Source organism: Sinocyclocheilus grahami, unplaced genomic scaffold, assembly GCF_001515645.1.
Source record: "Sinocyclocheilus grahami isolate Dianchi unplaced genomic scaffold, SAMN03320097.WGS_v1.1 scaffold203.1, whole genome shotgun sequence".
Lineage (NCBI taxonomy): Eukaryota > Metazoa > Chordata > Actinopteri > Cypriniformes > Cyprinidae > Sinocyclocheilus > Sinocyclocheilus grahami.
The window spans coordinates 157,552-183,345 of record NW_015505382.1 but is presented as its reverse complement, the minus strand read 5'-3'; the positions used below and the strand labels follow the sequence as shown (position 1 = coordinate 183,345).

The 25,794-nt window shown below is 38.6% G+C and overlaps 1 protein-coding gene across 2 annotated transcripts in view; it reads right to left on the bottom strand.

The window, feature by feature from the left end:
• LOC107595466 (double C2-like domain-containing protein beta) overlaps nucleotides 1-24,543 on the bottom strand; it is a 138,489-nt gene extending 113,946 nt beyond the window's left edge. For both annotated transcript variants that reach the window (XM_016285871.1, XM_016285872.1), the window contains exon 1: nucleotides 23,893-24,543. In XM_016285871.1, coding sequence (XP_016141357.1) covers nucleotides 23,893-24,217 — 325 coding nt within the window. In that variant the 5' untranslated portion in view covers nucleotides 24,218-24,543. The remainder of the gene's footprint in view (nucleotides 1-23,892) is intronic.
• Between the last annotated feature and the right edge of the window lie 1,251 nt (nucleotides 24,544-25,794).

The following is a 25,794-nucleotide window of genomic DNA, read 5'->3' as shown; positions in this document are numbered from 1 at the left end:
TGTTGCCTGGCAGGATTCCGGCTCTGCTCTGGTTGCCCGCCTGGGTTCCTGTTTGGCAGGAGCCTCACTGGCTCATTCCTCCGGCTCCATCCTGGCTATCTGCTGGGGTTCCTGTGTGGTTGGGGCCTTGCTGGTTCATCCTGCCAGCCCCGCCTTGGCCTTTCACCCTGCCGGTTCTGTGCTCATGCCCTGGACTATCTCAGTCCCCTGGCCCCCTTCCATTGTATGGTCCTGGCCCACCATCCCTCCCCCTGGTCCGCCTCAATTCCACTTCCCTCCTGAACTTTTGTGTGTTCTGGTGGAGCGTCTGGTATCCGCTCCGTAGAGGGGGGGGGGTAATGTCACAGTGTCTGGTTGTGGTGCCCTGGACTGGCCACTTGAGGGCGCTCTCCTGTTTCTATAGTCCCTTGCTTGTTAATTCTGTTCTGATCATTTAGCACCTGTTTATTATTTCCAATCATGATCACCTGTTTATCATTTACTCATTATCCCATCTATATATACCATGCTCACTCTGTCTGTCATTGCTGCTAGATTGTATTTGTCGTCTGAGTTCATAGTTGTCTCATGTTCTTTGTGTTCTCTGTTTTGGATTACCTTTTGCCACGTTTTTGTTCTGTTTTTATCATTTGTTACTTTCAATAAACTGCTATTGGATCCTCCCTTGTCTCTCCTGGGATTCCGTGACAGAAATGGGAAGGGCTTCTATGGTCAGATGTAAGTAATAAATTAGGTTTTTAGCAACAAACACTCCAAATGGGTTTGATGCACACAGGGATAAAAAGTACCCCATGTGTACAATGAAATATACTGCTGTAATTTTTTATTTCTGCTGGAGGTCCTGGACATCTTGTTTAGACACATGGCATCTTTGATTCTATCAAATACCAACAGATAAAAAATCTTAGAAGAAATCTTATAATGGGCCATGTTTGGATCTTCCAACCGGACAATAATCCAAAAACAAACCTTAAAAACAACACAAAAATGGGTCACTGGGCACAAAACCAAGCTTCTGCTATGGCCATACCAGTTCCCTGACCTGAACCCCATAGAAAATGAGTGTGGTGAACTGAAGAGGAGAAGCATCATCATGGAGCTGGGAATCTGAAGGGTCTGGAGAGATTCTGGATGAAAGAATGGTCTCTGATATCTTGTCAGGTGCTCGCTAACCTCATCAGGCATTATAGGAGAAAACTCAGAGCTGTTATGCCAAATGGAGGTTTCAAAAAGCATTGAATAAAAGGGTGTCATTAATTGTCCAATGTGTATTAGAGAAAAACATTTGTCATATTTCCCCCCAGTTTAAATTCTTATTCTCCAATGAAAGGTTAGATTTATGTGAATTTTTAAAATAAAATATAAAATATAAAATTGATTAACAATGCAGATTTATTTTCACAGCCACCTTTGATCATATTTACCAAGGGTGCCAATATTTCTGACCACGACTGTAGATCGATTATAATGGCACATGACGCCACCCGATGTCCCTCCAGAATTTCATGTATCAACATATAGTTCGTCTTCGTTATGGTGCCATATACAATTTTAGGTTTAATTTTACGAAAGCTTCAAGTGCAGTTAATTATTTGTCATGCTATACGTGCAAACAGACAACGGCAGTGTTAGCCATGTTCTTTTGTTTGCTGTCAAACGGTTACCCACTGCCGTGTGTGTATCCTGTCGCAAAATGCGGCGAAAAGTCCTACACCACAGTAATAATGTGATTAAGGTGTGTACATGTCTAGAATGCACTTCGATAATGCGACTAAAATAGGAATACTATTTCGATTTCTGTTTACTTTGAGTATGACTTTAGCCGGATTAAGGTAATCAAAAATCAAAAATGGTAGATTCTTAATCAGAGTATTGTCTTTACCCCACAGACTATGTTTGAGAAAAAAATTGTCATTCTGAAAATATCATTATATTTTTCTGAAATAACACGTACTCCCTATCTACAGACCCTACTGTTCTCATATCATGTATAACTGTGATTTTCTACAAAACAATAAGCTTTAAAACACTTTTTTTCTTACTGCTGAAAATGAGATTATTTACTGTGAAATCCATTTTCTCTCAGGTACATCACCAGTGTAAGCTTCATGGTGAAAACTTCTACATCACTCTTGCCAACGTAGTCCATAGTTACAATAAAAATGTATCTTGAGTTTATCTTGTGGTTATTTTGGGAAGAACAGTAAGGGTGCGTTTCCCCCCACTCTACCTTATAATACACATCAGCACAAGTAAAATAATGTAAATCGGGCTTATCAGAATTTATATTAAGAGACACCTGAAGAGAACAAATATGATAGACTTGGATCACATTCTATTTCTTTTAATTAGACATATGATGTAATAATTAATAATTTACTGACCTGACAAATCACAGTGTGATTATTTATGGTTTATTCAACTAAAATTAAATTGATTTTCTAATGTCCAAAAGATATATTCTATCAATTTTGTGAAGCATGTAGAGAATGGAACTGACTAAACAGATTCAGTTTTCACAAAATAAGTTTCAAGTTGTCTTTAGTTTCTGATTGTTCATACATTTAAATTGCGAAAACTGTGTCCACGTTTACCTTTGTGCTTAACAGTTATATTTATAACACATTAACAGGTTATTTTATAGCTAATGTTAAGTGGTTAGTGCTGGATTAGGTGTAAAGGAATAGTTTACCCAAAAAATTTACATTCGCTGAAAAATGACTCATCCTCAGGCCATCCAAGAATGTGAATGTGTGCCATCAGAATCAGAGTTCAAACAGCTGTAAAAGCATCACAATGATCCACAAGTAATCCAAATGACTCCAGTCCATCAACTAACGTTTTGTTAAGTTAAAAACTGCATATTTGTAACAAAACCATTATTAAGATTTAAGTGTCAAACCTCTTCTAAAATACCTAGTGTCTTCTATCAGTAATAATGCTTTCTCCACTGAAAAAGTCATCAGTCAGGAGAGAGGTATGCACAGATCAAGCTTCGTTTACAAGCCAGAACAATCCAAAACAGTTCTAAACAAATACTGTGATGTTTTTATCTGCTGTTTGGACTCTCATTTCTGACTTTCACTACAGAGGATCCATCGGTGAGCAAGTGATGTAATGCTAAATTTCTCCAAATCTGTTCTAATGAAGAAACAAACTCATCTACATCTTGGATGGCCTAAGGGTGAGTGCATTTTCTGCAAAATTAAATTTTTTGGGTAAACTATTCCTTTAAGTAAAGCTGCCACAGAAAAGTAGAATTCACAACTCCTTTGAGTTAATGAAGTGAGATAAATAATAAACTATAATGGAACCATGGATCCAAATTAGATCTTGTTCCTGTTATATATATCTACTAGCAAATAATTTAATATTTTGTAGATTACAAAAGTATAAGTCAAAATGTACTAATATGGGATTGGAGAATTCACTTTTCCTCTTTCATTGGATATTACTCACAATTAGGGATGCTCCGATCAGGATTTTTGCAGCCAAAACCGAGTACTGATTTCTTGTCATAGTGATCAGCCGATACCGATGCTGATGCTTCAAGCTTAGACGGTTTCATCGGGCGCACGCGCCTGGCCCGAAGTTAACTTCCGGTTTGTGTTTGTTTATCAGGGTGCTTTCACACTTGGTTCGCTTGCCTGGTCCGAACCCGAGTTCGATTACTCCCCCCTCTGCCCCTGCTGGACTGCTTTCATATTATTTTATTTGGGTCCGAACCACAGTTAGTTTGCGTCATCAAGCCAGCGGCTGTTTACCCCATTGCTAAGTAACGACAGCGCAGGAGAAGGCGGCAAATGCATAACATTGCTCTCTGCACTTTTATATATTTACATTTTTGAACCGTTTGTTTTGTTTACAAAGCTTCGGTACATAATGGCACTTACGTCTGTCTTACGAATGTACTGCAAATGTTCTAAAAAACGCTGAAGGCGAACAGAAATGAGATATACAGCTCTCTGTTTGAAGCGCGTCAGTCACGCTCATCAGGAAAGTGAGTGAAACACACACAGAAACACACATTTTTATCAAATAATACGTCATTAATAGCGGTTCACTTCCACAATTTGGTACGATTGCGTTCACATCAGCAGCGAACCGTACCAGAGTTCACTTGAACCGGCAACCTCCCGCTCTCTCTGGTGAAGCCAACAAGGAAGTGACTTGAACTGTAATTCGTCAACTGGCCGCTAGAGGCTGGCTGCAAAAGGGAGTCAATCCCATAGACTCCCCATGTTAAAATGCCCAACTTTGCAGCAGAGTGACAGGTGGAATGCCGCTGCTGTCACCACCGTCGAGCTAGGTGGGCGTGGTTTCAGCAACCTGCTCCCACCTCTTTGTGCTTCAAAAATGCTCTTCGGAAATCTACGGGTGACGTCACGGACACTACGTCCATGTTTTTATACAGTCTATGGTGCGCACCCGAGTTCGGAAGACAGCGTTCACATCATCCAAACGAACCGATCTCTGACGTCAATCGAACCTAGGTGCGCACCAAAAAGTGCTAGTGTGAAAGCACCCTCAGTCTGGCTATGGCGCCGGATACAAACGCAGTTAAAGTTAAGGAGATGAGTAGACTGAAGTTGGGCTCAGGTGGTTGTGCTGTGGGATGTGTTTCCCATACATTTATTTATTTGTGGCGCTTGTTGGGGCTTCGTTGAATAAACATGAGCACGTACTGCACGTTTAAAAATCAAAACGAGGTGCGGGTGTTTTTATATCACTGTATTTCTTAAGGAATACAGGACAATCTTTAGAAAATTTTCTATGTCATTTTCATTTCATCTTGCATGTTATATGCCTGATAAAGCAGCGTTTGTGAGCTCAGCGCTGCTTTGTGTACAGCTGTTATTGGGGAAACCTGCTTCTCCCGCTTTAAAGCACCTCCTGCTGGCAGAGAATTAACTAGCATTTTCAGAAAGTCTGTCTGATTTATTCAGCAAACTTTATGTTTGCTGAGTAAATGAATAAATGATTATTCAACGGCGTAGCCTTTATGCCATAGGCTATGCGTCAGTTTTCATTTATACTTCTGCGTCGTTGTCTGCGTCAACGTGCAGTACACATGCAAACCGCTAGTCAGCAGTGTCCACGGGCATGTTGCTGGTGTAACCTGCAGTACCACGGCAAAAGCCGAAGAAGAAGCGGCTCGTCGGAGAAGCATTATAGCCGTGACGGCGGCAAATAAATATCAAATCATTAAATCATTATTTAAAACTACAAAAAGGAGACAATAACGGAACAGGAGATGATGGCATACTTTCAATCTGCACAAGAACTTGTACCATGGCAGATCAACATTGTTTGTTGCGGACAACTACTGATGTATAATGCTATGTAGTATAATAAATGATAAGACACTTGTTCTTTGCTTTGTTTTATTTTATATAAGAAGGTGTAACATTAAAATATATTAAAGTGCACATAAACACACACAAAACTCAAGTACATATGGAGGGAGGTACTCACAAAAGACTACTTTTATCCAAGCAGCGCGGAGAGCCGCTTCAGAAATGTGCCGTGGCTGGCTGATAAGTACAAGCACTGATTAGAGCGTCCGGTGGCCCTGGAGCCATAACTCGCCGCAGACGCGTGCAGTAAGGGGCAGATCAGCTCTACCGTCACTGAATCTGCTGTTAAAAATCATCTATTCATCATGCAAAACATACATGACAAATAGCGAATTTTTCATTGTTTCTCGAAACGTCATAGCATTTCCACACCGGCAATGAAATGACTGCGGCGTCAAATCATTTATGTCCCCACACATCATGTACGTCGTCATGCGTTAACGTCATCAAATTGAGTCATAAAATGTGATTATCGGCCGATACCGATCTCCGGCCGATCGATCGGAGCATCCCTACTCACAAAACATATTAATTTAGTGCGAGTTCCTGACGTTTATATATAATGTGCATTTATCCACCTCCATTTATACCTTCATCAGATCGCTGACACAGTTGAACACTGGTTAGTATGACAATATTTGAAGAGTGAAATGTAATCTGCAATAAGAGTAAATAGAGTATCATGTTCTTTTTCCTTGCCACTTGCCATTATGAGTCACATAAAAACTCTCCTGATGCTTATTTCCAGTAGTGTGACAAGGTTTCAGCAAATTTGTTTACAACTAAAGATAGAAAACACATTACATAAACCTCCAGCAAAGTTTTTTTTCCGTCCTCCAAACCTTTCTCAAATTATTTCCAAGACTAACCTCATGCCCTTGTGCTCAGCAAATTATCTGCTGCCATAGTAACAAAGGCGAAAACCTCAGACTGACTTCAGGAATTCCTGTTTTAGGTTATGTAAAGAGTGTGAAAATTTCACAGATATAGAAACTGGCACAAAGCCTGGTTGAGCCTACGCAGCACGAGGGGTCTCATTTAACTTACGTGCCTTGGCTATATAAAATGACTGTATAGCCAAGCTGTCTGTGAAATTTATGCCTTCTCCCTATAGGCTTAGGTGATAATAAGAAAAGACTTTACATTTGAAAAAAAACAATTCATCAAAGTGTCCTGACAAAAAGAAAAAAAAGAAAAAAAAAGAAAAAAGGCTGCTGAAAATTCAGCTTTGCCATTACATGAATAAATTACATTTTAAAATTGAATCAAAAATTTAAATAAAAAACAGTTGTTATAAATTGTAATGATATTTCACAACATTACCGCTTTTAATTGGTTGTCATGAAAAAAAAATTCAGCCTTGGTGAGCATAAAAGACTTGATGCAAAAACGTTATGTTACCATAGTTACCGTCATATGACAAACAAAAATGTTATCGCAAATTTTACCCCAAACTTTTCGATTCCCAGTTTCGATTCCAATGTGATTAAATAATGATATCAAACATTTATCCTGTGTCTCTTTTTTGCAAACCATTTATTGGAGCTGAATACCATGAACAAAAATCAACAGGCTACATAAAAACAGCCCCTTTTCACCACATACTTGCGTAACAATGTAATTGATAAATCTTCATTTGAAGTGTCAAATTACTTTCAAAAGGTGATTTACTCTATTTTAATTGCTACCATACACATCGTACACACAGTTTATATCTGAACTATAAACTTTTATCCCAGTACTTCTGTGATTTGAATGTTTGTAACAGAAATAATGATACTGTGTGGCTCAAAAGACTATGAAGCTGTTTCATTCATGACAGATCACAGCTGCTCTCTTTAGGTCAATGGCAGTGCGAACGCAGATTTAAATGTTCAAATCCCACTGATGTGATCGTACGCTGCACGGACGAACTAAGTGATCACAACATTGATCGCACATCAAAGGTTGAGGAATGAAACAGACAAATCATTGTAATTTAGGAATAGAATCACGGTGGTGTTTGAATCGTGTTCGCGATCTTTAACGATCTATTAAATTAAAGTGCTTTGTCATGTTGGTGGTGACACCTCTCTTGCAACATGTTTAGCTATCACAGATATTATACTTAGCTTTTTTGGCTTCTGATCGCAAATGTAGCCAAACTTTGGAGCGCTTAGATTAGCGAGCAAGGTCCTGGCAGATCGCTAGGTCCGGTCCTCACAGATGAAGAAAAAAAAAAGCGCATAGAAATCAATAGGCGGAATGGAAATTTTTATTTGACAACAAGTATCCGATTCATGACCTTAAGTATCCGATTCTGGAATCGGAATCGGAATCGATTTTCGATTCCCAACCCTACTCATACACAACACAATTACAGCGTATTTACCAAAAAGTGTTGAGGTAATAATTAATATTTTTAAATGTGGCAACAAAAAAAACACTGCTAGATAATTTTACTAACCTGTACAACAATTATATGAAACCTATATGAAGCCTTTACATTGGCACTGCTGTTTTATCGAGTGTCTAGAGCTTGTGAGCAGTGTGTAGGTTTGTGGGTCAGGGGGATTGGGGGGCTGTGTATTGTACAGCCGGTTGGTCAGATAAAAGTTAATCCTATCTTAACGGGTGGATGGGGAAAAATTGACAGATCTGGAAGAGATCTGAGCATTAAAGCAAAACCTTAAAAAATGATGTTTTCACCTAACGTGGTAAAAGAAAATAAAGAAAAATGACAGAATTACTGAGACGCTATACCTGACTTGAGGTACAAGACAGCTGCTGAGCAAAATAAATAATGCTTCAAAGCATCCTTCTCATTGTATAACATCAACATCAGGGCACAAAGGCTGAACCCTTCAGGGTAAAAGCCTTACAGGCCTTTAGTGCAGCTGCATTTCTACTTTGTGTTCCTTTCTATTGTTAAAAAAAGCTCATTTTGTTAACGATCTCTGAAACTCATGTACTGTATGGCATGTTTCCACTCTTCACTCTGTCTGTCAACAACTGCATCTGTCAATCTGTCAGCAGCAAGCTCTCTGAAAACACACAGAGATGTGACAAACAACACACAAACAGAAAAACAAGACAACTCCATCAATGCTAGCCACAGATGGCAGATAGGACTTTCAGGAAGACAGACCATGATCTATCCACTCAATCCACAAAGGGAAGGGAAAAGAAAGTTGAAGGCAGGGCAAGGCAAGGCAAGGAAATGAATTGGACAAGCAAAGAAAAAGGAAGGGAAAAGAAAAGAAAAGGAAAGTAGAGATAAAATGAAAAGAAAGGAACAGGGAGGGAAAGGGACAAGAAAAGTGGGTAACACTTTAGTATACATTAGGGACCAATTCTCACTATTAACTAGTTGCTTATTAGCATGCCTATTATTAACATATTGGCTGTTTATTAGTACCTACTTATAAAGCACATATTCTGCATGACCATATTCTACATCCCTAATCCTACCCAATACTACACTTAATAACTACCTTACTAACTATTATAAGCAGTAAATTAGGAGTTTATTAAGACAAAAGTTGTAGTTAACAGTTTGTAATAGCGAGAATTTCACCTTAAAATAAAGTGTGACTGAAAAGTGAAAAGTTGTAACAGAAGAGAAAAAATCAATTTGTTTCCCACAACCCAGTAGTTTTTAGTGTATATCATTACACGGCTCTGTGGAATACTTGATTCTGATTGGTCAGTCGCAAGATTCTGAGGTATCGTATCCCTCGATAACAACCGGTAAAAGCTGATAACACAGGCTCATCCGGGTAACTGAAGCCGGCGCCCTACTCTTGCTAGGAACGTTTTTTTTCTTGGTGGAAGCTTTGCGTTTGTTTAGCTAATAAAATATTAAAACTCGATTCAAAATGGTGTACAATTATTTAATTATGTCATCCTGGTATCGCGGACACGCTCTCTCGTTTCATACAAATGCAGCTGCTGCCATTTTGCTACGATTGTTTTGTACGCTGTAATGGATTATAAGAGAACTAACAAACTGGTAAGGTTTTAAAACATTTTCATCTTAATTATTTTATTGCCTTAATTATTTTTGTGGTGAAATGTTGTGTAATAAGTGGTTTGACTGCACCGTTTCCATTATTACACGGCTCTGTGGAATACTTGATTCTGATTGGTCAGTCGCAACATTCTGAGGTATCATATCCCTCGATAACAACCGGTAAAAGCTGATAACACAGGCTCATCCGGGTAACTGAAGCCGGCGCCCTACTCTTGCTAGGAACGTTTTTTTTCTTGGTGGAAGCTTTGCGTTTGTTTAGCTAATAAAATATTAAAACTCGATTCAAAATGGTGTACAATTATTTAATTATGTCATCCTGGTATCGCGGACACGCTCTCTCGTTTCATACAAATGCAGCTGCTGCCATTTTGCTACGATTGTTTTGTACGCTGTAATGGATTATAAGAGAACTAACAAACTGGTAAGGTTTTAAAACATTTTCATCTTAATTATTTTATTGCCTTAATTATTTTTGTGGTGAAATGTTGTGTAATAAGTGGTTTGACTGCACCGTTTCCCTTAAATGTCCGTCTAGTTTGAATTTGCCACTTGCTCGCAACTGCTGTCTTCACGGAAGCTTTGCGTTCAAATATTTCAACTCAAATTAATATTTCACATCTAATTATTTATTTATGTGGCAAGTAGCCATGTAATAAGCGGGATAATGTACATCCAGCCGGTTGTTATCTCAGAATAAACCCCGACAGGGTGATCAGGACCCCGATGCGAAGCAGAGATAGCATATATCTCTAGAGCTGACCATGTAAACATAGCATGCTTTTTCCATAGCCAAGCCCCATCTAGAAAATAGCTTGCAGATAGGCTCTTTAATAGGATTCGACAGAAGGTTGTAGCCTGCTTTCAGGAAATCCTCCCCTGCTTATACCTGAGCGTGCCTTCGCTTTATGTGTCAGAGGGACTGACTGTACAATCTGTGCAGAATGGCACTGCTACAATAACATGTATCTGCTAACGGATGATGCATTATAATAGTAGAGATCAGTTCAACTCTAGATGATGAAAATGGCATAATTAAAGAAAATATTAAACTACCTATTCGTACAGTGCCTATTTTTGTCATGCTGTAAGTACTGTGCTTTGTTTCCATAGGTCAAGAGCATGTAGTTTAGACATAAAAATGCTTTCGCAATTAGGGTAAAGTATTCATCTTCATCTCACATTTATAAAATTAAGATTGCTCCATGAAAAAACTGATAAATTACATTTAAAAATGTCTCTGATGCACTATGGGACATCATTAATGAACCTGTGATCAGATGTGATTTGATTGGACTAAGTCGGGGGGCGGCTCAGCTGGTGTTGCACTTTTCTGTATCAATTAACATCCAAGTTTACAAAAACAGATCAGATAATGCTACACTTGGTGTCTAGTCTTTATCATGCAAATTTACCAATATGGTGAATGGCTAAAGTGAGCTCTCCCTGCAGGGAGTGTGTGTGTGTTAGTGGACCACATATCAAATTGTTTATTGCTTATGAAGTATACTACTGTTCAAAAGTTTGGGTTCAGATTTTCTTGGAAATAAATTAATATTTTTATTTATTCAGCCATGACACATTAAATTGATCAAAAGTTTTCAGAAAGATTTCTATTTCAATAAGATTCTGTTTTATTGAACTTTCTATTCATCAAAGAATCCTGCAGCAGAGAGTTTTCAACACTGATAATTAGAAATGTTTTGAGCACCAAATCAGCATACTGTAAAAAGCTCATTCTGGTTGAGTACCATCTGTACTGATTTGTAGCAGGATGCTTAGGGTGGTTGCTTGCTTACTTCTTTTAATGTAATGTGTATGTTTTGTTCAAACTGTATTAAGCTACTGCTTGAGTTTCTGAAGCAAAATTACAGTAGTTAAGAAATACTGACACATAGGATCTGATCTGAAATGATGACACAAAATACAAAAGGGATGTTTCCTAAGAGAAACATGAAAACAGAAAAAGACATGATGTCCCAGTGTCCTCAATGTGCTGGAGGGTGTCCTCCCTGATCTTTATGGACACCTTGTTCGTGTGGGAGAGTGATATCTTACTGGAGTTATGGCACTATTAGCTTAGTACCAGTATAGTACCACAGGCTCGCTCCAATTGTGACTGTGACTCTGGGATTGCCATAAAAGGTCTAGAGGTGGATCTCCCATCCTAAGAATTCATCAACCTGATTTGGAAATCAAATCCATCAGCACACAGTCTTCACAAACACAGCTGAACCTCGGGTATATTCCAGTGCTTTCTGACAACACTAAAGCCTGCCTTTCTAAACTCTGGTGGATGATGAGGAGAATGTCTGCAAGTTCATTTTGTGTCATCAACTAATCCTTTAAAAGTCCATCCACCCCAGAGTTAAACCAAAAAAATAATAAAAAATTCCAGTTCTCCAGTTATGTAATCTAACAAATAGAGTATCTAGAACACACAACTCTTTAAGATTGTTTTCAGTCTGACAGATCAATACCTAGAAAACAATTAACCTTTAGTGCAATTTCCCAGTAATGGCCTGTCTTAATTGCAAGAGTAATGTGTCACGGCTCAACCAGGTACAGTATATTTAATGATGCTTAAACCGCTAATCCTCCTGAACAAAAATATGCAATTGCATGTGACATTCCAGGCTGAAACATAATCGCTTATGTAACTGTTTGTAGCCGTTTGACAAACAAACAGTTGCTTTATATTATAGTGTCATCAACTAATCCTTTAAAAGTCCATCCACCCCAGAGTTAAACCAAAAAAATAATAAAAAATTCCAGTTCTCCAGTTATGTAATCTAACAAATAGAGTATCTAGAACACACAACTCTTTAAGATTGTTTTCAGTCTGACAGATCAATACCTAGAAAACAATTAACCTTTAGTGCAATTTCCCAGTAATGGCCTGTCTTAATTGCAAGAGTAATGTGTCACGGCTCAACCAGGTACAGTATATTTAATGATGCTTAAACCGCTAATCCTCCTGAACAAAAATATGCAATTGCATGTGACATTCCAGGCTGAAACATAATCGCTTATGTAACTGTGAGACAGCCGTTTGACAAACAAACAGTTGCTTTATATTATCATTTCTCTGTGCATCTCAGGCCATCTCTATTTCAGATTCTAATAGAATAATACAGGTTACTCATGGCTAAGAAGGTCATGTTGGATTGATCAGAGAAAAAAAATTCAACATTTTTGTTGCCTCTGAAAAGGGAAAAGTTGTAGAGTTGCTATTTTATTTTTTGTCTGCAGCTGAAAGGTACATTAACACTGACAGTGATTCAATCTCTGGAGGTCAACATACTGTACTGTTGGTGGCTAACAGCTGTATTCACATGCATCAGACAAGCATCTAGGGGTGGGCGATATAGCCTCAAAATTATATCACGATATTTCAAGAAAATTTGCAATAACGATATTTATGACGATATAGAAAATAAACATGGAACAACGTTTTATTGGTGATTGCAGCTGGCAGGCAGCAGCATTTAATGAAGGGCATTTTCCATAATTTTCCAATGAGCTACTGTCATCGACAGACTACCTAATTTGAAGTGTAAATCTATTGTCATAAGGTGGCAGCAGCAGCAGTGTTCGACTTGAAGCAGACCGATTGGTGTATGACATCAAAATACCGCGAGAGTGACTTACCCCTTATTTACACTGCATGCTGTAAGGGAAACAGGTCAATTTAGCTCAAAGGGAATAATTTAAGATTTTAAAGGGAACTCCACCAATAATATGTAAAGGCATTTGGACAGAATCACTGTTTTACGGCTGATCACTGAGACGGCCAGCGATTCAGTGAACGAGTCATATGACATCAATTCTGCAATGGATATTTATATCCAAAATATAGTGAAAACACTATTAATTAGCAAGGTAACAAGGTCGGCAGTTTAAGACATTAACTTGTGAGCACAAAACACGAGATACTTCTCTTTTCAATATTGTGTGTGTTAGTGGACCACATATCAAATTGTTTATTGCTTATGAAGTATACTACTGTTCAAAAGTTTGGGTTCAGATTTTCTTGGAAATAAATTAATATTTTTATTTATTCAGCCATGACACATTAAATTGATCAAAAGTTTTCAGAAAGATTTCTATTTCAATAAGATTCTGTTTTATTGAACTTTCTATTCATCAAAGAATCCTGCAGCAGAGAGTTTTCAACACTGATAATTAGAAATGTTTTGAGCACCAAATCAGCATACTGTAAAAAGCTCATTCTGGTTGAGTACCATCTGTACTGATTTGTAGCAGGATGCTTAGGGTGGTTGCTTGCTTACTTCTTTTAATGTAATGTGTATGTTTTGTTCAAACTGTATTAATCTACTGCTTGAGTTTCTGAAGCAAAATTACAGTAGTTAAGAAATACTGACACATAGGATCTGATCTGAAATGATGACACAAAATACAAAGGGGATGTTTCCTAAGAGAAACATGAAAACAGAAAAAGACATGATGTCCCAGTGTCCTCAATGTGCTGGAGGGTGTCCTCCCTGATCTTTATGGACACCTTGTTCGTGTGGGAGAGTGATATCTTACTGGAGTTATGGCACTATTAGCTTAGTACCAGTATAGTACCACAGGCTCGCTCCAATTGTGACTGTGACTCTGGGATTGCCATAAAAGGTCTAGAGGTGGATCTCCCATCCTAAGAATTCATCAACCTGATTTGGAAATCAAATCCATCAGCACACAGTCTTCACAAACACAGCTGAACCTTGGGTATATTCCAGTGCTTTCTGACAACACTAAAGCCTGCCTTTCTAAACTCTGGTGGATGATGAGGAGAACGTCTGCAAGTTCATTTTGTGTCATCAACTAATCCTTTAAAAGTCCATCCACCCCAGAGTTAAACCAAAAAAATAATAAAAAATTCCAGTTCTCCAGTTATGTAATCTAACAAATAGAGTATCTAGAACACACAACTCTTTAAGATTGTTTTCAGTCTGACAGATCAATACCTAGAAAACAATTAACCTTTAGTGCAATTTCCCAGTAATGGCCTGTCTTAATTGCAAGAGTAATGTGTCACGGCTCAACCAGGTACAGTATATTTAATGATGCTTAAACCGCTAATCCTCCTGAACAAAAATATGCAATTGCATGTGACATTCCAGGCTGAAACATAATCGCTTATGTAACTGTGAGACAGCCGTTTGACAAACAAACAGTTGCTTTATATTATCATTTCTCTGTGCATCTCAGGCCATCTCTATTTCAGATTCTAATAGAATAATACAGGTTACTCATGGCTAAGAAGGTCATGTTGGATTGATCAGAGAAAAAAAATTCAACATTTTTGTTGCCTCTGAAAAGGGAAAAGTTGTAGAGTTGCTATTTTATTTTTTGTCTGCAGCTGAAAGGTACATTAACACTGACAGTGATTCAATCTCTGGAGGTCAACATACTGTACTGTTGGTGGCTAACAGCTGTATTCACATGCATCAGACAAGCATCTAGGGGTGGGCGATATAGCCTCAAAATTATATCACGATATTATTTGCAATTTTGCAATAACGATATTTATGACGATATAGAAAATAAACATGGAACAACGTTTTATTGGTGATTGCAGCTGCAGCATTTAAGCATTTAATGAAGGGCATTTTCCATAATTTTCCAATGAGCTACTGTCATCGACAGACTACCTAATTTGAAGTGTAAATCTATTGTCATAAGGTGGCAGCAGCAGCAGTGTTCGACTTGAAGCAGACCGATTGGTGTATGACATCAAAATACCGCGAGAGTGACTTACCCCTTATTTACACTGCATGCTGTAAGGGAAACAGGTCAATTTAGCTCAAAGGGAATAATTTAAGATTTTAAAGGGAACTCCACCAATAATATGTAAGCCAGCGATTCAGTGAACGAGCCGTATGACATCAATTCTGCAATGGATATTTATATCCAAAATATAGTGAAAACACTATTAATTGGCACGGTAACAAGGTCGGCAGTTTAAGACATTAACTTGTGAGCACAAAACACGAGATACTTCTCTTTTCAATATAAATAAGGCTTTATTGGATAAATCTAAGACATATAAACTAATCTAACACACACGCATTCACAAGTTGCAGAAAGAGAGAAAGTGAGGAAATAATTAGTTTAAGAGAATGAAAATGTGAAATCCCAAGTTTACAGCAATATGTGCAATTGCATAGATCTGAACAACCATCAATCACTTAGTTACAGTAACCCTCGCATTGAGTTTGCTCAAGTCTGTAAGGAATCTCTGAAAGTCTGTTCTTTGTCGTGAGGTGGGGGATGTCAGTTCTAAAGCGCTCGTGACTGTAGTTACTATCATGTGATGGTCATGCGGTCATCTCTTTGACCATTTAATCTTGATTACTTGCCCTAAAATTGACAATCTCCTTGGAATTGTCAATAAGTGTTCTTTTGTTTAAATGCTGTGAGCTACTCAAAGCTGCTAGTTGGTTCAGGCTTGGGGCCAGGATCTGATTTATGAACATCCTGTTGTCTTGGGCCTCTGTGGAATTCGTTTCATGTTTCAACCATGTTTTGACCAAATCTTAGATTGTCTGATTCGGTCTGATACCCTACAATGCGTTTGCAGTGCGTTACGGCTCCGACGCTGCCACTCTAGTCAATGCTTGTGTTTACACCAGCGGAGCCACGGCACATTTCAGAAGCGGTCCAGGAGAGCCGCTTCGCTAAAGATATGCACCTCGCCTATTTTTGACGGTAAGAGTGTGCGCTTGAATATGCTCTAGAACCGCTCTCGCGATACTTTGATGTCATACACTGAGCAGTCTGCGCAGCGCTGCTTTAAGTCGAACATACCTATTGGGGTTGTGGTGTTGTTGTGCACGCTAGGGAACGTATATCCGCCATACGTCATTGCGTCGCTATATCATTGTTATCGCAATATGACACTTTTTTTTATCATGTAAAAATGTGTACCGGTATTATCATGGACGGTATGATATGGCACACCCCTATGAGCATCACTATTTATTTTCAATATTAAGTGTTAGTTTTCCCATAGGAATTTTCATTCATTCGTTCCTCTTCAAAAGACAGATGATATTTGTAATAAAAAAAAAACAGAAAGTTCTGCACATAAATATTGTAGAGCACATCTAAAATGGTAAACTGACTTCATGGGTTCCTGTGAAAACTCAAACATGCTTGCTTGACAGGCAAAATTCACTGGTTCTCACATGTGAAGCTTACATTCACCAAACTCGATGCGCTCTCTGTATGTGTATAAAATAATAAAAGCCTAAATTAAATCTGTTCATCATATAAAGAGATCATGTGTCTTCAAACTTGGATTAAACCACTCGATTCATATGGATTCATTTTACAATGTTGTCATGAACTTTTTGACTTATACTTAGAATCAAGTTTTGGCTGTGTGGAGGGACAGAAAAATCTTAGGCTTCATTAAAATATCTTCACTCATATTTCAAAGATGAACTAAAGTCTTATGAGTTTGAAATGAGGGTGAGTAAATGATGCCAATGTTCATTATTGGATGAACTAACCCTTTAATATTCTCCTGTCCCATCTTAATATGTAGAGACAAATGTAAGAAACCCATTCATAGTTTGACTTCCCTTAATAATTATCAAAACGCAAAGAAGCGCTATCAACCCAACATGGCTCAACCAATGGTGTGCGTTTGGAGGCAAAACTATCCAGAACTATCCTGCCATTCAAAACAAATGACTGCTGGTCAGTTCAAAAGGCTGTGGATGTGAATGCCCCATTCGACTGAAGATCTGAAGACTGTTCTTGTAAAATACTATCAGGAATATGACACTTATCTGCAGAGGTGGGACCAAGTCATTGTTTTGCAAGTCACAAGTAAGTCCCGAGTCTTTGCATTCAAGTCTCGAGTCAAGTCCCGAGTCAAGACAGGCAAGTCCAAGTCGAGTTGCAAGTCCTCAGCTTTAAGATTCAAGTCTTAAACAAGTCATTAGTGCTTTTTGCCCAAATTAGTGTTTCAGTATTAATTACCATATCAAATTCATAGAAATTTATATCATCAAGGCAGGTAGAATATGTTTGACATAGTTCAATTTAATGTGAGATGGGTGCTCTTAGTAAAACTACTCAAGTTCAATTTAGGGTTTGTGCCAAAATAGGATACGCAGTGAAAAAAAATATTTTATTAGTAACAGAATTGCAAAGACAACATAATTTCATAGAAATAACAGCTGCAACATACTTTGCATGTGTGCATAAGAATAGCTATATGCTTCTATGTGTTATATCTAAGCCAATGAGACATTATTTGGAACCTCAATGAAACAGATTTTAAAAATATGTGAGCGGAAACGCAGAAAGAACTGCTTTGAAAGAACTAGAAGAAATAACTGCAAGCATACTTTGCAAGTGAGAGGAAACATGCAACATGGATGCAGTCAAACTCATGAAGACAATCATTCAAAAATGCTGTGCTACCATACTTCATAACTACAAGTAACAAAAACAAAATAATTTAATAGAAAAAAATGTTGTATGTTAAATGTTAGTTTATAATATGCATAGTTGATCGCTAAATTTAGGGGCTGTGTGCGCTATTGGCCTAGAGACTGATTTACAACATGTGAATTCATTCATTTATCCTGAAAGAAATGGAAGCGACATGAGTGCCTGCAAGAGGGAGAAAAATTGAAAAGCCTGTATTTTATAGTTATATATGCAATACTCATTTTGTGAAAGAAACACTTCTTCAAATTATATTTTAAATTATCATTAGGCCTATTGCCGCTTGCTCACATCAGACATTAGGCGTATGTGCATTTTTCTTCTTCAAATACCGTATTGTCCCGAGTATAAGACTATGTTTTTTTCTTGGAAATACATCTGAATAAACGCGGTCATTTATATTCAGGGTCTAGACTTTGACATGTCAATAATACACCCACAACAATAGGTGGCGCCAAAACCGCATAAAACGCCATGAAATACTAATGTAATGCGTGTTGTAAAGATCGCGAATAAAAACAAAAGAAAAAGAAGTCATGACATGTAAAAAGAGGCGTGACTGTCACGTTAGCCTGATGGGACCAAACTCCCTTTGTGATTTTAAAACGTAAGACAGTACCCAGATTTGAAGACTACAGTAAGATTTAACTTCTACTGTTAATAAGATTTTGGTAGGCTACTATTAGATGGATAGCCTAAATGTCCTAATTCAGAAGGGCTACCTGTTTTTTTGTTTTTTTTACGGTATATCAAAAAGTGTATATTTTTTAAATGTGATTGTTGGTACATTTTACCAGTTTTAACCATACTTTCAAAACAAAAATTAAAATAGGAAAAATATGCAATATGAAAATAATTGAAGACAAAATGTGTTTTACTGAGAAAAAACAAGATTTGGTTTTTAAAAAGCCTTTTTCCAAAAGGTACATCTGGAAAAAGGGTGGTCGTCTTATAATCATGGTCGTCTTATATTCGGGCTAATACAGTAATAGCTGAATGGTTTGCAATGATTAATTTTAAATCTAGATTAAAACACAAGTTTCACAATTTGAGTTGAATTACTGAAATAAATGAACTTTTCCAAGACATTCTAATTTATTGAGATGCACTTGTAAATGTGTAAGTATTTTTTCCTGCGCAACTACATTTACATATCTGATGACTCAATATGTGCAATGCATCTTTTTTGCTCAAGGTGGCACTGTTTGATACACAATAATGACGTGACGTTTCACTCATAATTACCGCAGGCATAAAACAAATGACAATCATCAGCAAAAATTGAAGTGGTTTGAATGGCTTTACTGCAGAGCAATTACTATATGCAATGAAATATAAATGTCACTGTCATTTCATGCTGGATGTGGTGAATAAGCTGCCAGTGATCAAAATATTGAACTTGAAGTCACTGAAAACGATCGTTTTGAGAATATGGCTGAGATCGTGAATGTGAGGCAGATGCTGAATGTACTGTGGAAGTGCGCTCTGATGATGACAGCAATGGTAAAATCATCTGCTCAAATTGAACCCTTTTAAATTTCAAAAGGTAACGAAATATGCTTTATTTTATTCTTCTGTAATTGTTTTTAAAATATCAAGAGAGTTTTTTTTTGCTATTGCAGCAGTTAAATATCCATCCGTGCTGTATATATAGGTCCGGGTCGCTAAAGACCCAGATATGTAATAATGATTGGCAAAACATTCATGCATTTAAGGGTTAATGGAGGTTTAAATAAATAAAATATGCACATGCAATTAAAATATGTAACTGATCGAACAAAAACAGTGGAGATCTGACAAAAACAGGTCTCAGAGAGGTGTTTATTACAAATAAAATAAAATTAAAGCACATCAAGTTGGCAGAGTGCGAGGGTCGTGGCGGGATGCGGATCCGGCACTTATGGTAGAGGTGTTTATTACAAATAAAAATGAAAATGAAAGCACATCGATTTGGCAGAGTGTGAGGGTCGTGACGGGATGCGGATCCTTCACTCATGGTGAACCTCAGTGTCGGACAAACAGAAGAAGTGAGGAATATTTAACAGCAGCGGTCACAGTGATGATGAGGCGAGCACCAGTGAAGTGATCGCGGCTGCGCCTCATGTTCTCAGTGTGTCTGCTGGGCGGCGATCAAACGGACAGGGCATCACTTTTCACGAGCGGAGATCGCTACTAGACGAATCATGTTATTTGTTATTTCTATTATCTCTGTTCTTTTGTCAAAAGTTATGCTATTACTCCATTAATTTATACTAGCCTATATATCCAGCGCTCCCTGAACGCAGTCTCTGGCTTATTGCCAGTCAAGCGCAAGCACGCTGCAGGGATGCGTCTATAACGACTTTGATCTGATCATAGTCTTTCCGAGTCACAGAGCTCAAGTTCAAGTCAAGTCTCGAGTCCTTGCTGTCAAAGTCTAAGTCGAGTCTCAAGTCTTCTTTAATTATGTCGAGTCGAGTTGCAAGTCATCAAATTTGGGACTCGAGTCCGAGTCAAGTCTTGAGTCAAGTGACTCGAGTCCACACCCCTGCTTATCTGTGTATAGAAACCACCAGGGGTACACAACCCCAAGGACCTGCCTCCCTGGTACAGAGCTCACAGGAAGGGCTGAACGATTAATTGCATTTGCGAGAATATCACAATATGAAAAAACACGATTTTTCAATCGCAGAGGCTGCGATTACACTCTGTCACATGACACGCGAGAGTAAAGAGGTGTGTTTGACTTGAAGATCAATCGGTGTATGAAATTAAAGTATGGCAAGAGAAAGCATAAGGAGACGTCCGCTCTCTTATAGCTCTCTCAGTACTTTGATGACACACACCCATCGGTCTAAGCAGCGCTGCTTCAAATAGAGCGCGGGCCATCAACAGAAAAAGAAAAGAAATAAAACAGTAAACAGCCAAAGGACGTAACTTAGAATGGGAGATGGATCGGTTTGTGAAAAAAGCTAAATGCAGAAAATATGACGAGGCATATCTTGCTCTCGGCTTCACTCACCGTGTCTATACCGGACGCTACAGTTATCGTGTCACGCAGCAACAGCTCTACACTGGACACGACAAAGCGACCATTGCAAATAATTTTAACTTGTGTCAGTACGTCATAAATAGAACAAGGCATCAGTTTAATGTCGCGTCGCATCCAGTGTAGACAGCGTCACTGGTTATAATGGTTTCTACTGTATTTTGCCGCTCACGTCCAGTGTAGACACGTGTTTAATGTCATTGGTGAGGAGGAAAGCCTGTGTGTGTCCTATGCCTTATCGGACCGCATGAAACCCACAAAAAATAAATAAATAACAGAGAGAGAATAATAATAATAACAGTTATTCTCTCTATGCTATTTTTCAATGTTTCAAGTGATGCAGGTGAAGATAAGATTTTTTATAGGTTTAAAGGGGGGCGCGACCAAAAAAGTTTGAGAACCACTGGTCTAAAGTTAACAGACAGTGTTTAGTGCAATCCACATGTTTACATATGTTTATTACAGTGACTTTGAATTACCTAGTGTGGTAAAGCAACAGATTTGTTTTTATATTTCTGCTTTAGTTTGTGTGATTTGTTACTGACTTTCATATTAATGTTTACACCAGGCTTATTTGTCAGTGCTTTATGTTGTCATAATTATTACATGCTTACAAGGTTGGAAGTTCAACAAATCAGTCAATATACTGTGATTGTAGTTGTTAAATAAAAATGTCATTCATATCAATTTATGCATCACTTAATTTCATCGTAACATATAGGCTTTGCCTACAGAAAAGAACATTTATGTTGAATCTTTCTAATAGTGTTGGTTATACTATACAATGATTTATAGCTTGTCTTTGTTGAATAATACAGAACATAAAGAGCTTAAAAAAATAATTGCATATTAAATCGCAATCACAATGTTGGTTAAAAAAAATCGCAATTAGATTATTTTTCAAAATCGTTCAGCCCTACTCACAGGTACTCATTGGTATTTTGTGGATTGCATCTGTCAAAGTGGCTTGTTTTTCCCAAAGCATCTGTGTTTAGTTAATTCAAGTCAAGAGGTCAGTGAGGCTTTCAGCATGAGTGACAAACAGGTGGTATTTAGTAAGGGGTTTCAAAGCCAAATGGGAATTCATCATTTTATTTTTATTTCTTCCCAGCTTGGATACTATGTACTGATGAAGCAACCAGTTGTATGTTTGCAACTGACAAAAGTGCTCAGCTAAAATTCAAGTCCAATTTTGTTTGGATCCGGCTCTTAAATAAGCTCTGAAACAGAAGACTGCTCTGTTTGCAATCTGTCTTGTAGTACTCAACTCATAAACGGTTTGTCGGCAGAGCCGAAGAGACACCATCGCCAAATGTTTGTAGAAGTTCCTTGTAATCCATCTGTTGCATTAGCAAAGCCTCAAGTTTGTTCCCTCAGAGACGATTTTCTTCCTCTAACATACTCTGCTAAACTTGCCGTGAGACGTTCGAACCATTAAATGCTCTGGCAAATTAGTATAATTGGCTTATTTGTATTTCATGAGTCACATAACAAACATGTCAGGTTAGGATTTAATTTGTCTCTCTGTTGTGCAACTAATATGTGCATTGTGATTCAGACAACAGGCGAGATCGAGAGAACAGGAAGAGGGTTATGATTTAGAGCGACACACCGATGAATCACAGCACAATAGGTCCATGCTAATCTACCATCATAAAACACAGGCGCATCAGACCGCAGTCCCACGATCCTCTGCTTTTATGATCACACTCGCAGATACAGCATATCTACATGAATTACACTGCCTCATGAAAGGTGAAGGACTGGTTATATCGGCTGGCACATTTCGTCAACCTGTGACAGACTGTTGCGTATGAGCGATTGATATTGATTACTGCAGTCGACAGCAAAGCGTGCAATTACACTAGGACAAAGATGCACTTCAGATAATCTTTGGGCAGTTAACGTGCTACAGATTGCTTGTTGTCATTATCCATCAATCCTAATATGTCTTGCTTAAAGGGGTCACCCTCATGTAGTTTTCAATCTGTGTAACTTTATTTTTTTCTGTGGAACATGAGAGAAGATATTTTGAGAAATGTCTCAGTGTTTTTGGGTACATACAATGGAAGTCAATGGGGATCAGTGTTGTTTTGTACCCCGTTGACTTTTTATGTCAAAATATCTTCTTTTGTATTCCACATAAGAAAGTAAGTCATACAGGTTTGGAACGACATGAGGTTGAATTTTTATTTTGGGGTAAACTGTTCCTTTTAAATAAAACTTACAGAGGGTGCATTGAAACTGACTGTTTTTGCTTCTCAGGTAATTCAATCTAATTTCAAGGATGTTTAGATATTTCCCTGAAGCAACAAAATATTGATTTAGAAAATGATTTGCACTGTGCAGCTCACTCTTGGTCTTGCATGAAGGTCAAAGGTTAACATCTGTCAGCAACAGATCATTGCGTGCTATGCCAAAGCCATCCGGGATTAGATCCAGACCCCATCGTTGCATCGTTATAACCACTTGTTTTTCCACCAGCACACATGCTCAGACACACACGTCCAGCTCGGCACTGTATGGATTAACCCCATCTAAGACAGAGCATGATAATGATAAAATAACCACATGAGACCGCAGGGCTCTATCTAATCTAGTCTACAGGCTGCCATGATTGAAAACCGGACTCCAAACGGAGAGGCAGGCAGAGGTCCATAATAGGATTTACATCTGGGACAGACAAGCGCTCTACAGACATAGATATACAACAGGAACGGATGACTCGCACCTGATGCCCACAAGAATCACTTTAAAGATGTGTCGATCAATGGAACAAACACAAAAAAGCACAGTATAGTGAAAGGCTTGACATAATGTGCCCCTTCAATACGTTGTCTGTCTGAACCCAAATAATCACATGCTAAATAAACCATTCAAGCCATTTCCAAAAATTCAATCAGAGCTGCCATTCCATGGAGCTCCATTCATACAGGTGAGTGAAAACAAACAGGCAGAGGAATCTGATGCAACAGTTGTCAATTCTAGAGTGGCACAAAGACAAAGAGTCAGAAACAACTACTCACTGGAGTCGTCCGAATCGTAGCCTTCCACGTCTGGCTCTTCCTCTTTCTTGCTGGCCACGAGTGCGGTGGCACCGAAGGCTTGGTCCAGGTCGTCCTCATCCCGATTGGGGTCCGCGGCCGGGCCCTCCGACTTCTGGCTGGTAGAGGTGCTCTGCAGGGAGCCGGCACGGCTGAGGGCTGGGGGAGCTGTGGGGGGGAGACCCCGTGGGTAACGGGGGAAATAGTCAGATATCTGCTTGATGGGCTGAATGGGACCTGGACATACATCAATGGCCATGTGCTCCTGGATGCTGATGGTCGTCTTCTCGCCTTTGCGTTGTGTCATTCATGCAGCCCTTTAGAGGATGTGCCACCACCCCTGAACCCGGCAAAGGGCGGGTGGTAACAGTACAAAAAAAAAAAAAAAGAAGAAATCAAATAAAAAAATACCAAAAAATTCAAAAGTCAAATCTTCTTTGACCTGGTAATCTCTTAGTGTCCCTGAAGAGCAACTGAGCGTGTCTTGGTGTGTAAGTGCATGTGTGTGTGAGTTTGCGATCGCAGCGGTGGGCTACATGAGAGGCTGTGGGCTGCTCCAGCACACTGTGGTCATGCCGTCTGCCTGTGAGCTGCGCTCAGACCACTACAGCACGCTAAGACTGTTACCGGGATGAATGCATGTGGGAGAGATAGAGAGAGAGGGAGAGAGAGGGAGGGGGCAGGATTATACGGAGGGATTGGCTGATGTCATTGCTTAGCAACATGACGGTAAACAGGAACCAGGCGCGCGGCTACTTAATTATGTTATTAGTCCATCTGTTAGAGAGAGAGCGGCTGGGTTATCTCTGTGTTCCTCCTCTCCCTTCAGTCTAGCTTCTGACTGAACCGCCGTCGCAGACGAGTGTGGCATGTGCTAAACTCCAGCACAATTACCAGCAACAGGTGCTAAATGCCTAAAGTCACACGTGTCAGGTTATACATCCATCCAGCAATTCAAATAGTACAATGGAGTAAAAGCAAAAGGTAGATAAGAAGAAATTCATTATTTATAATGCATTTTAATCCAGTATTCATGATTTACAGATACTGTAATGCATATGTGCATGTATGAATATTAAAAGGGTAGTTCACTCAATTTAAATTCTGATATTATTTACTCCACCTCATGTCGTTCTAAACGTTTATGAATTTCTTTCTTCTACAGAACATGAAATAGGAATGACTTTCAATGTATTACAAAAAAAGTATATATATATTTATTTAATTAAATTATTTTGTGTTCCACAGAGGAAAGCAAGTCACACAGCTTTGGAACGAGGATGAGTAAATGAGAGAATTTCACTTTTCAAGCATAACAGGCAAAAGAGTTAACATTTAGCAACTTGTTGCTAATTGGCTTGATTTGGTTTTTTAATATGCTGGCTTTCAGGCATTTTTAAGAGTGGCAAAAAAAAGAGTGGTCTTCAGGGTCACTGTATTCATAACACTTATCTACATGAACTTCTCATAAACTGATTTCTGTGTCATGACAAATAACGACGGTAGAGACATTTACTGGGAAAATTGCATCAGCGCTCTGTTGCTTTATGAAAACTAGCAGGGGGCTATTCAACCTGTCCTCTGCTTTACAGCTATGATAAATTACAGGCAAAAGCCATTCTCACATTTTACAATTGCAAAGATTTATAGTGAAAACAGTGAGTAATCTTGATGCTCTCTCTTAAGGGACCTAGACAAGATGACAATGCAGCGCTCTCGCCTGACAGTGTCGCTTTTAACAAGGGAAGAGGAATGAGGAAAATAATGAATGATGGCGAGGGATATACGTAGGATATAGCATGATGTTATTTAATCATGATTTGAAATGGTCGATCATAATTTAGATACGAATGTTTGCCATTTCCCACATGGTATCATTAGGAG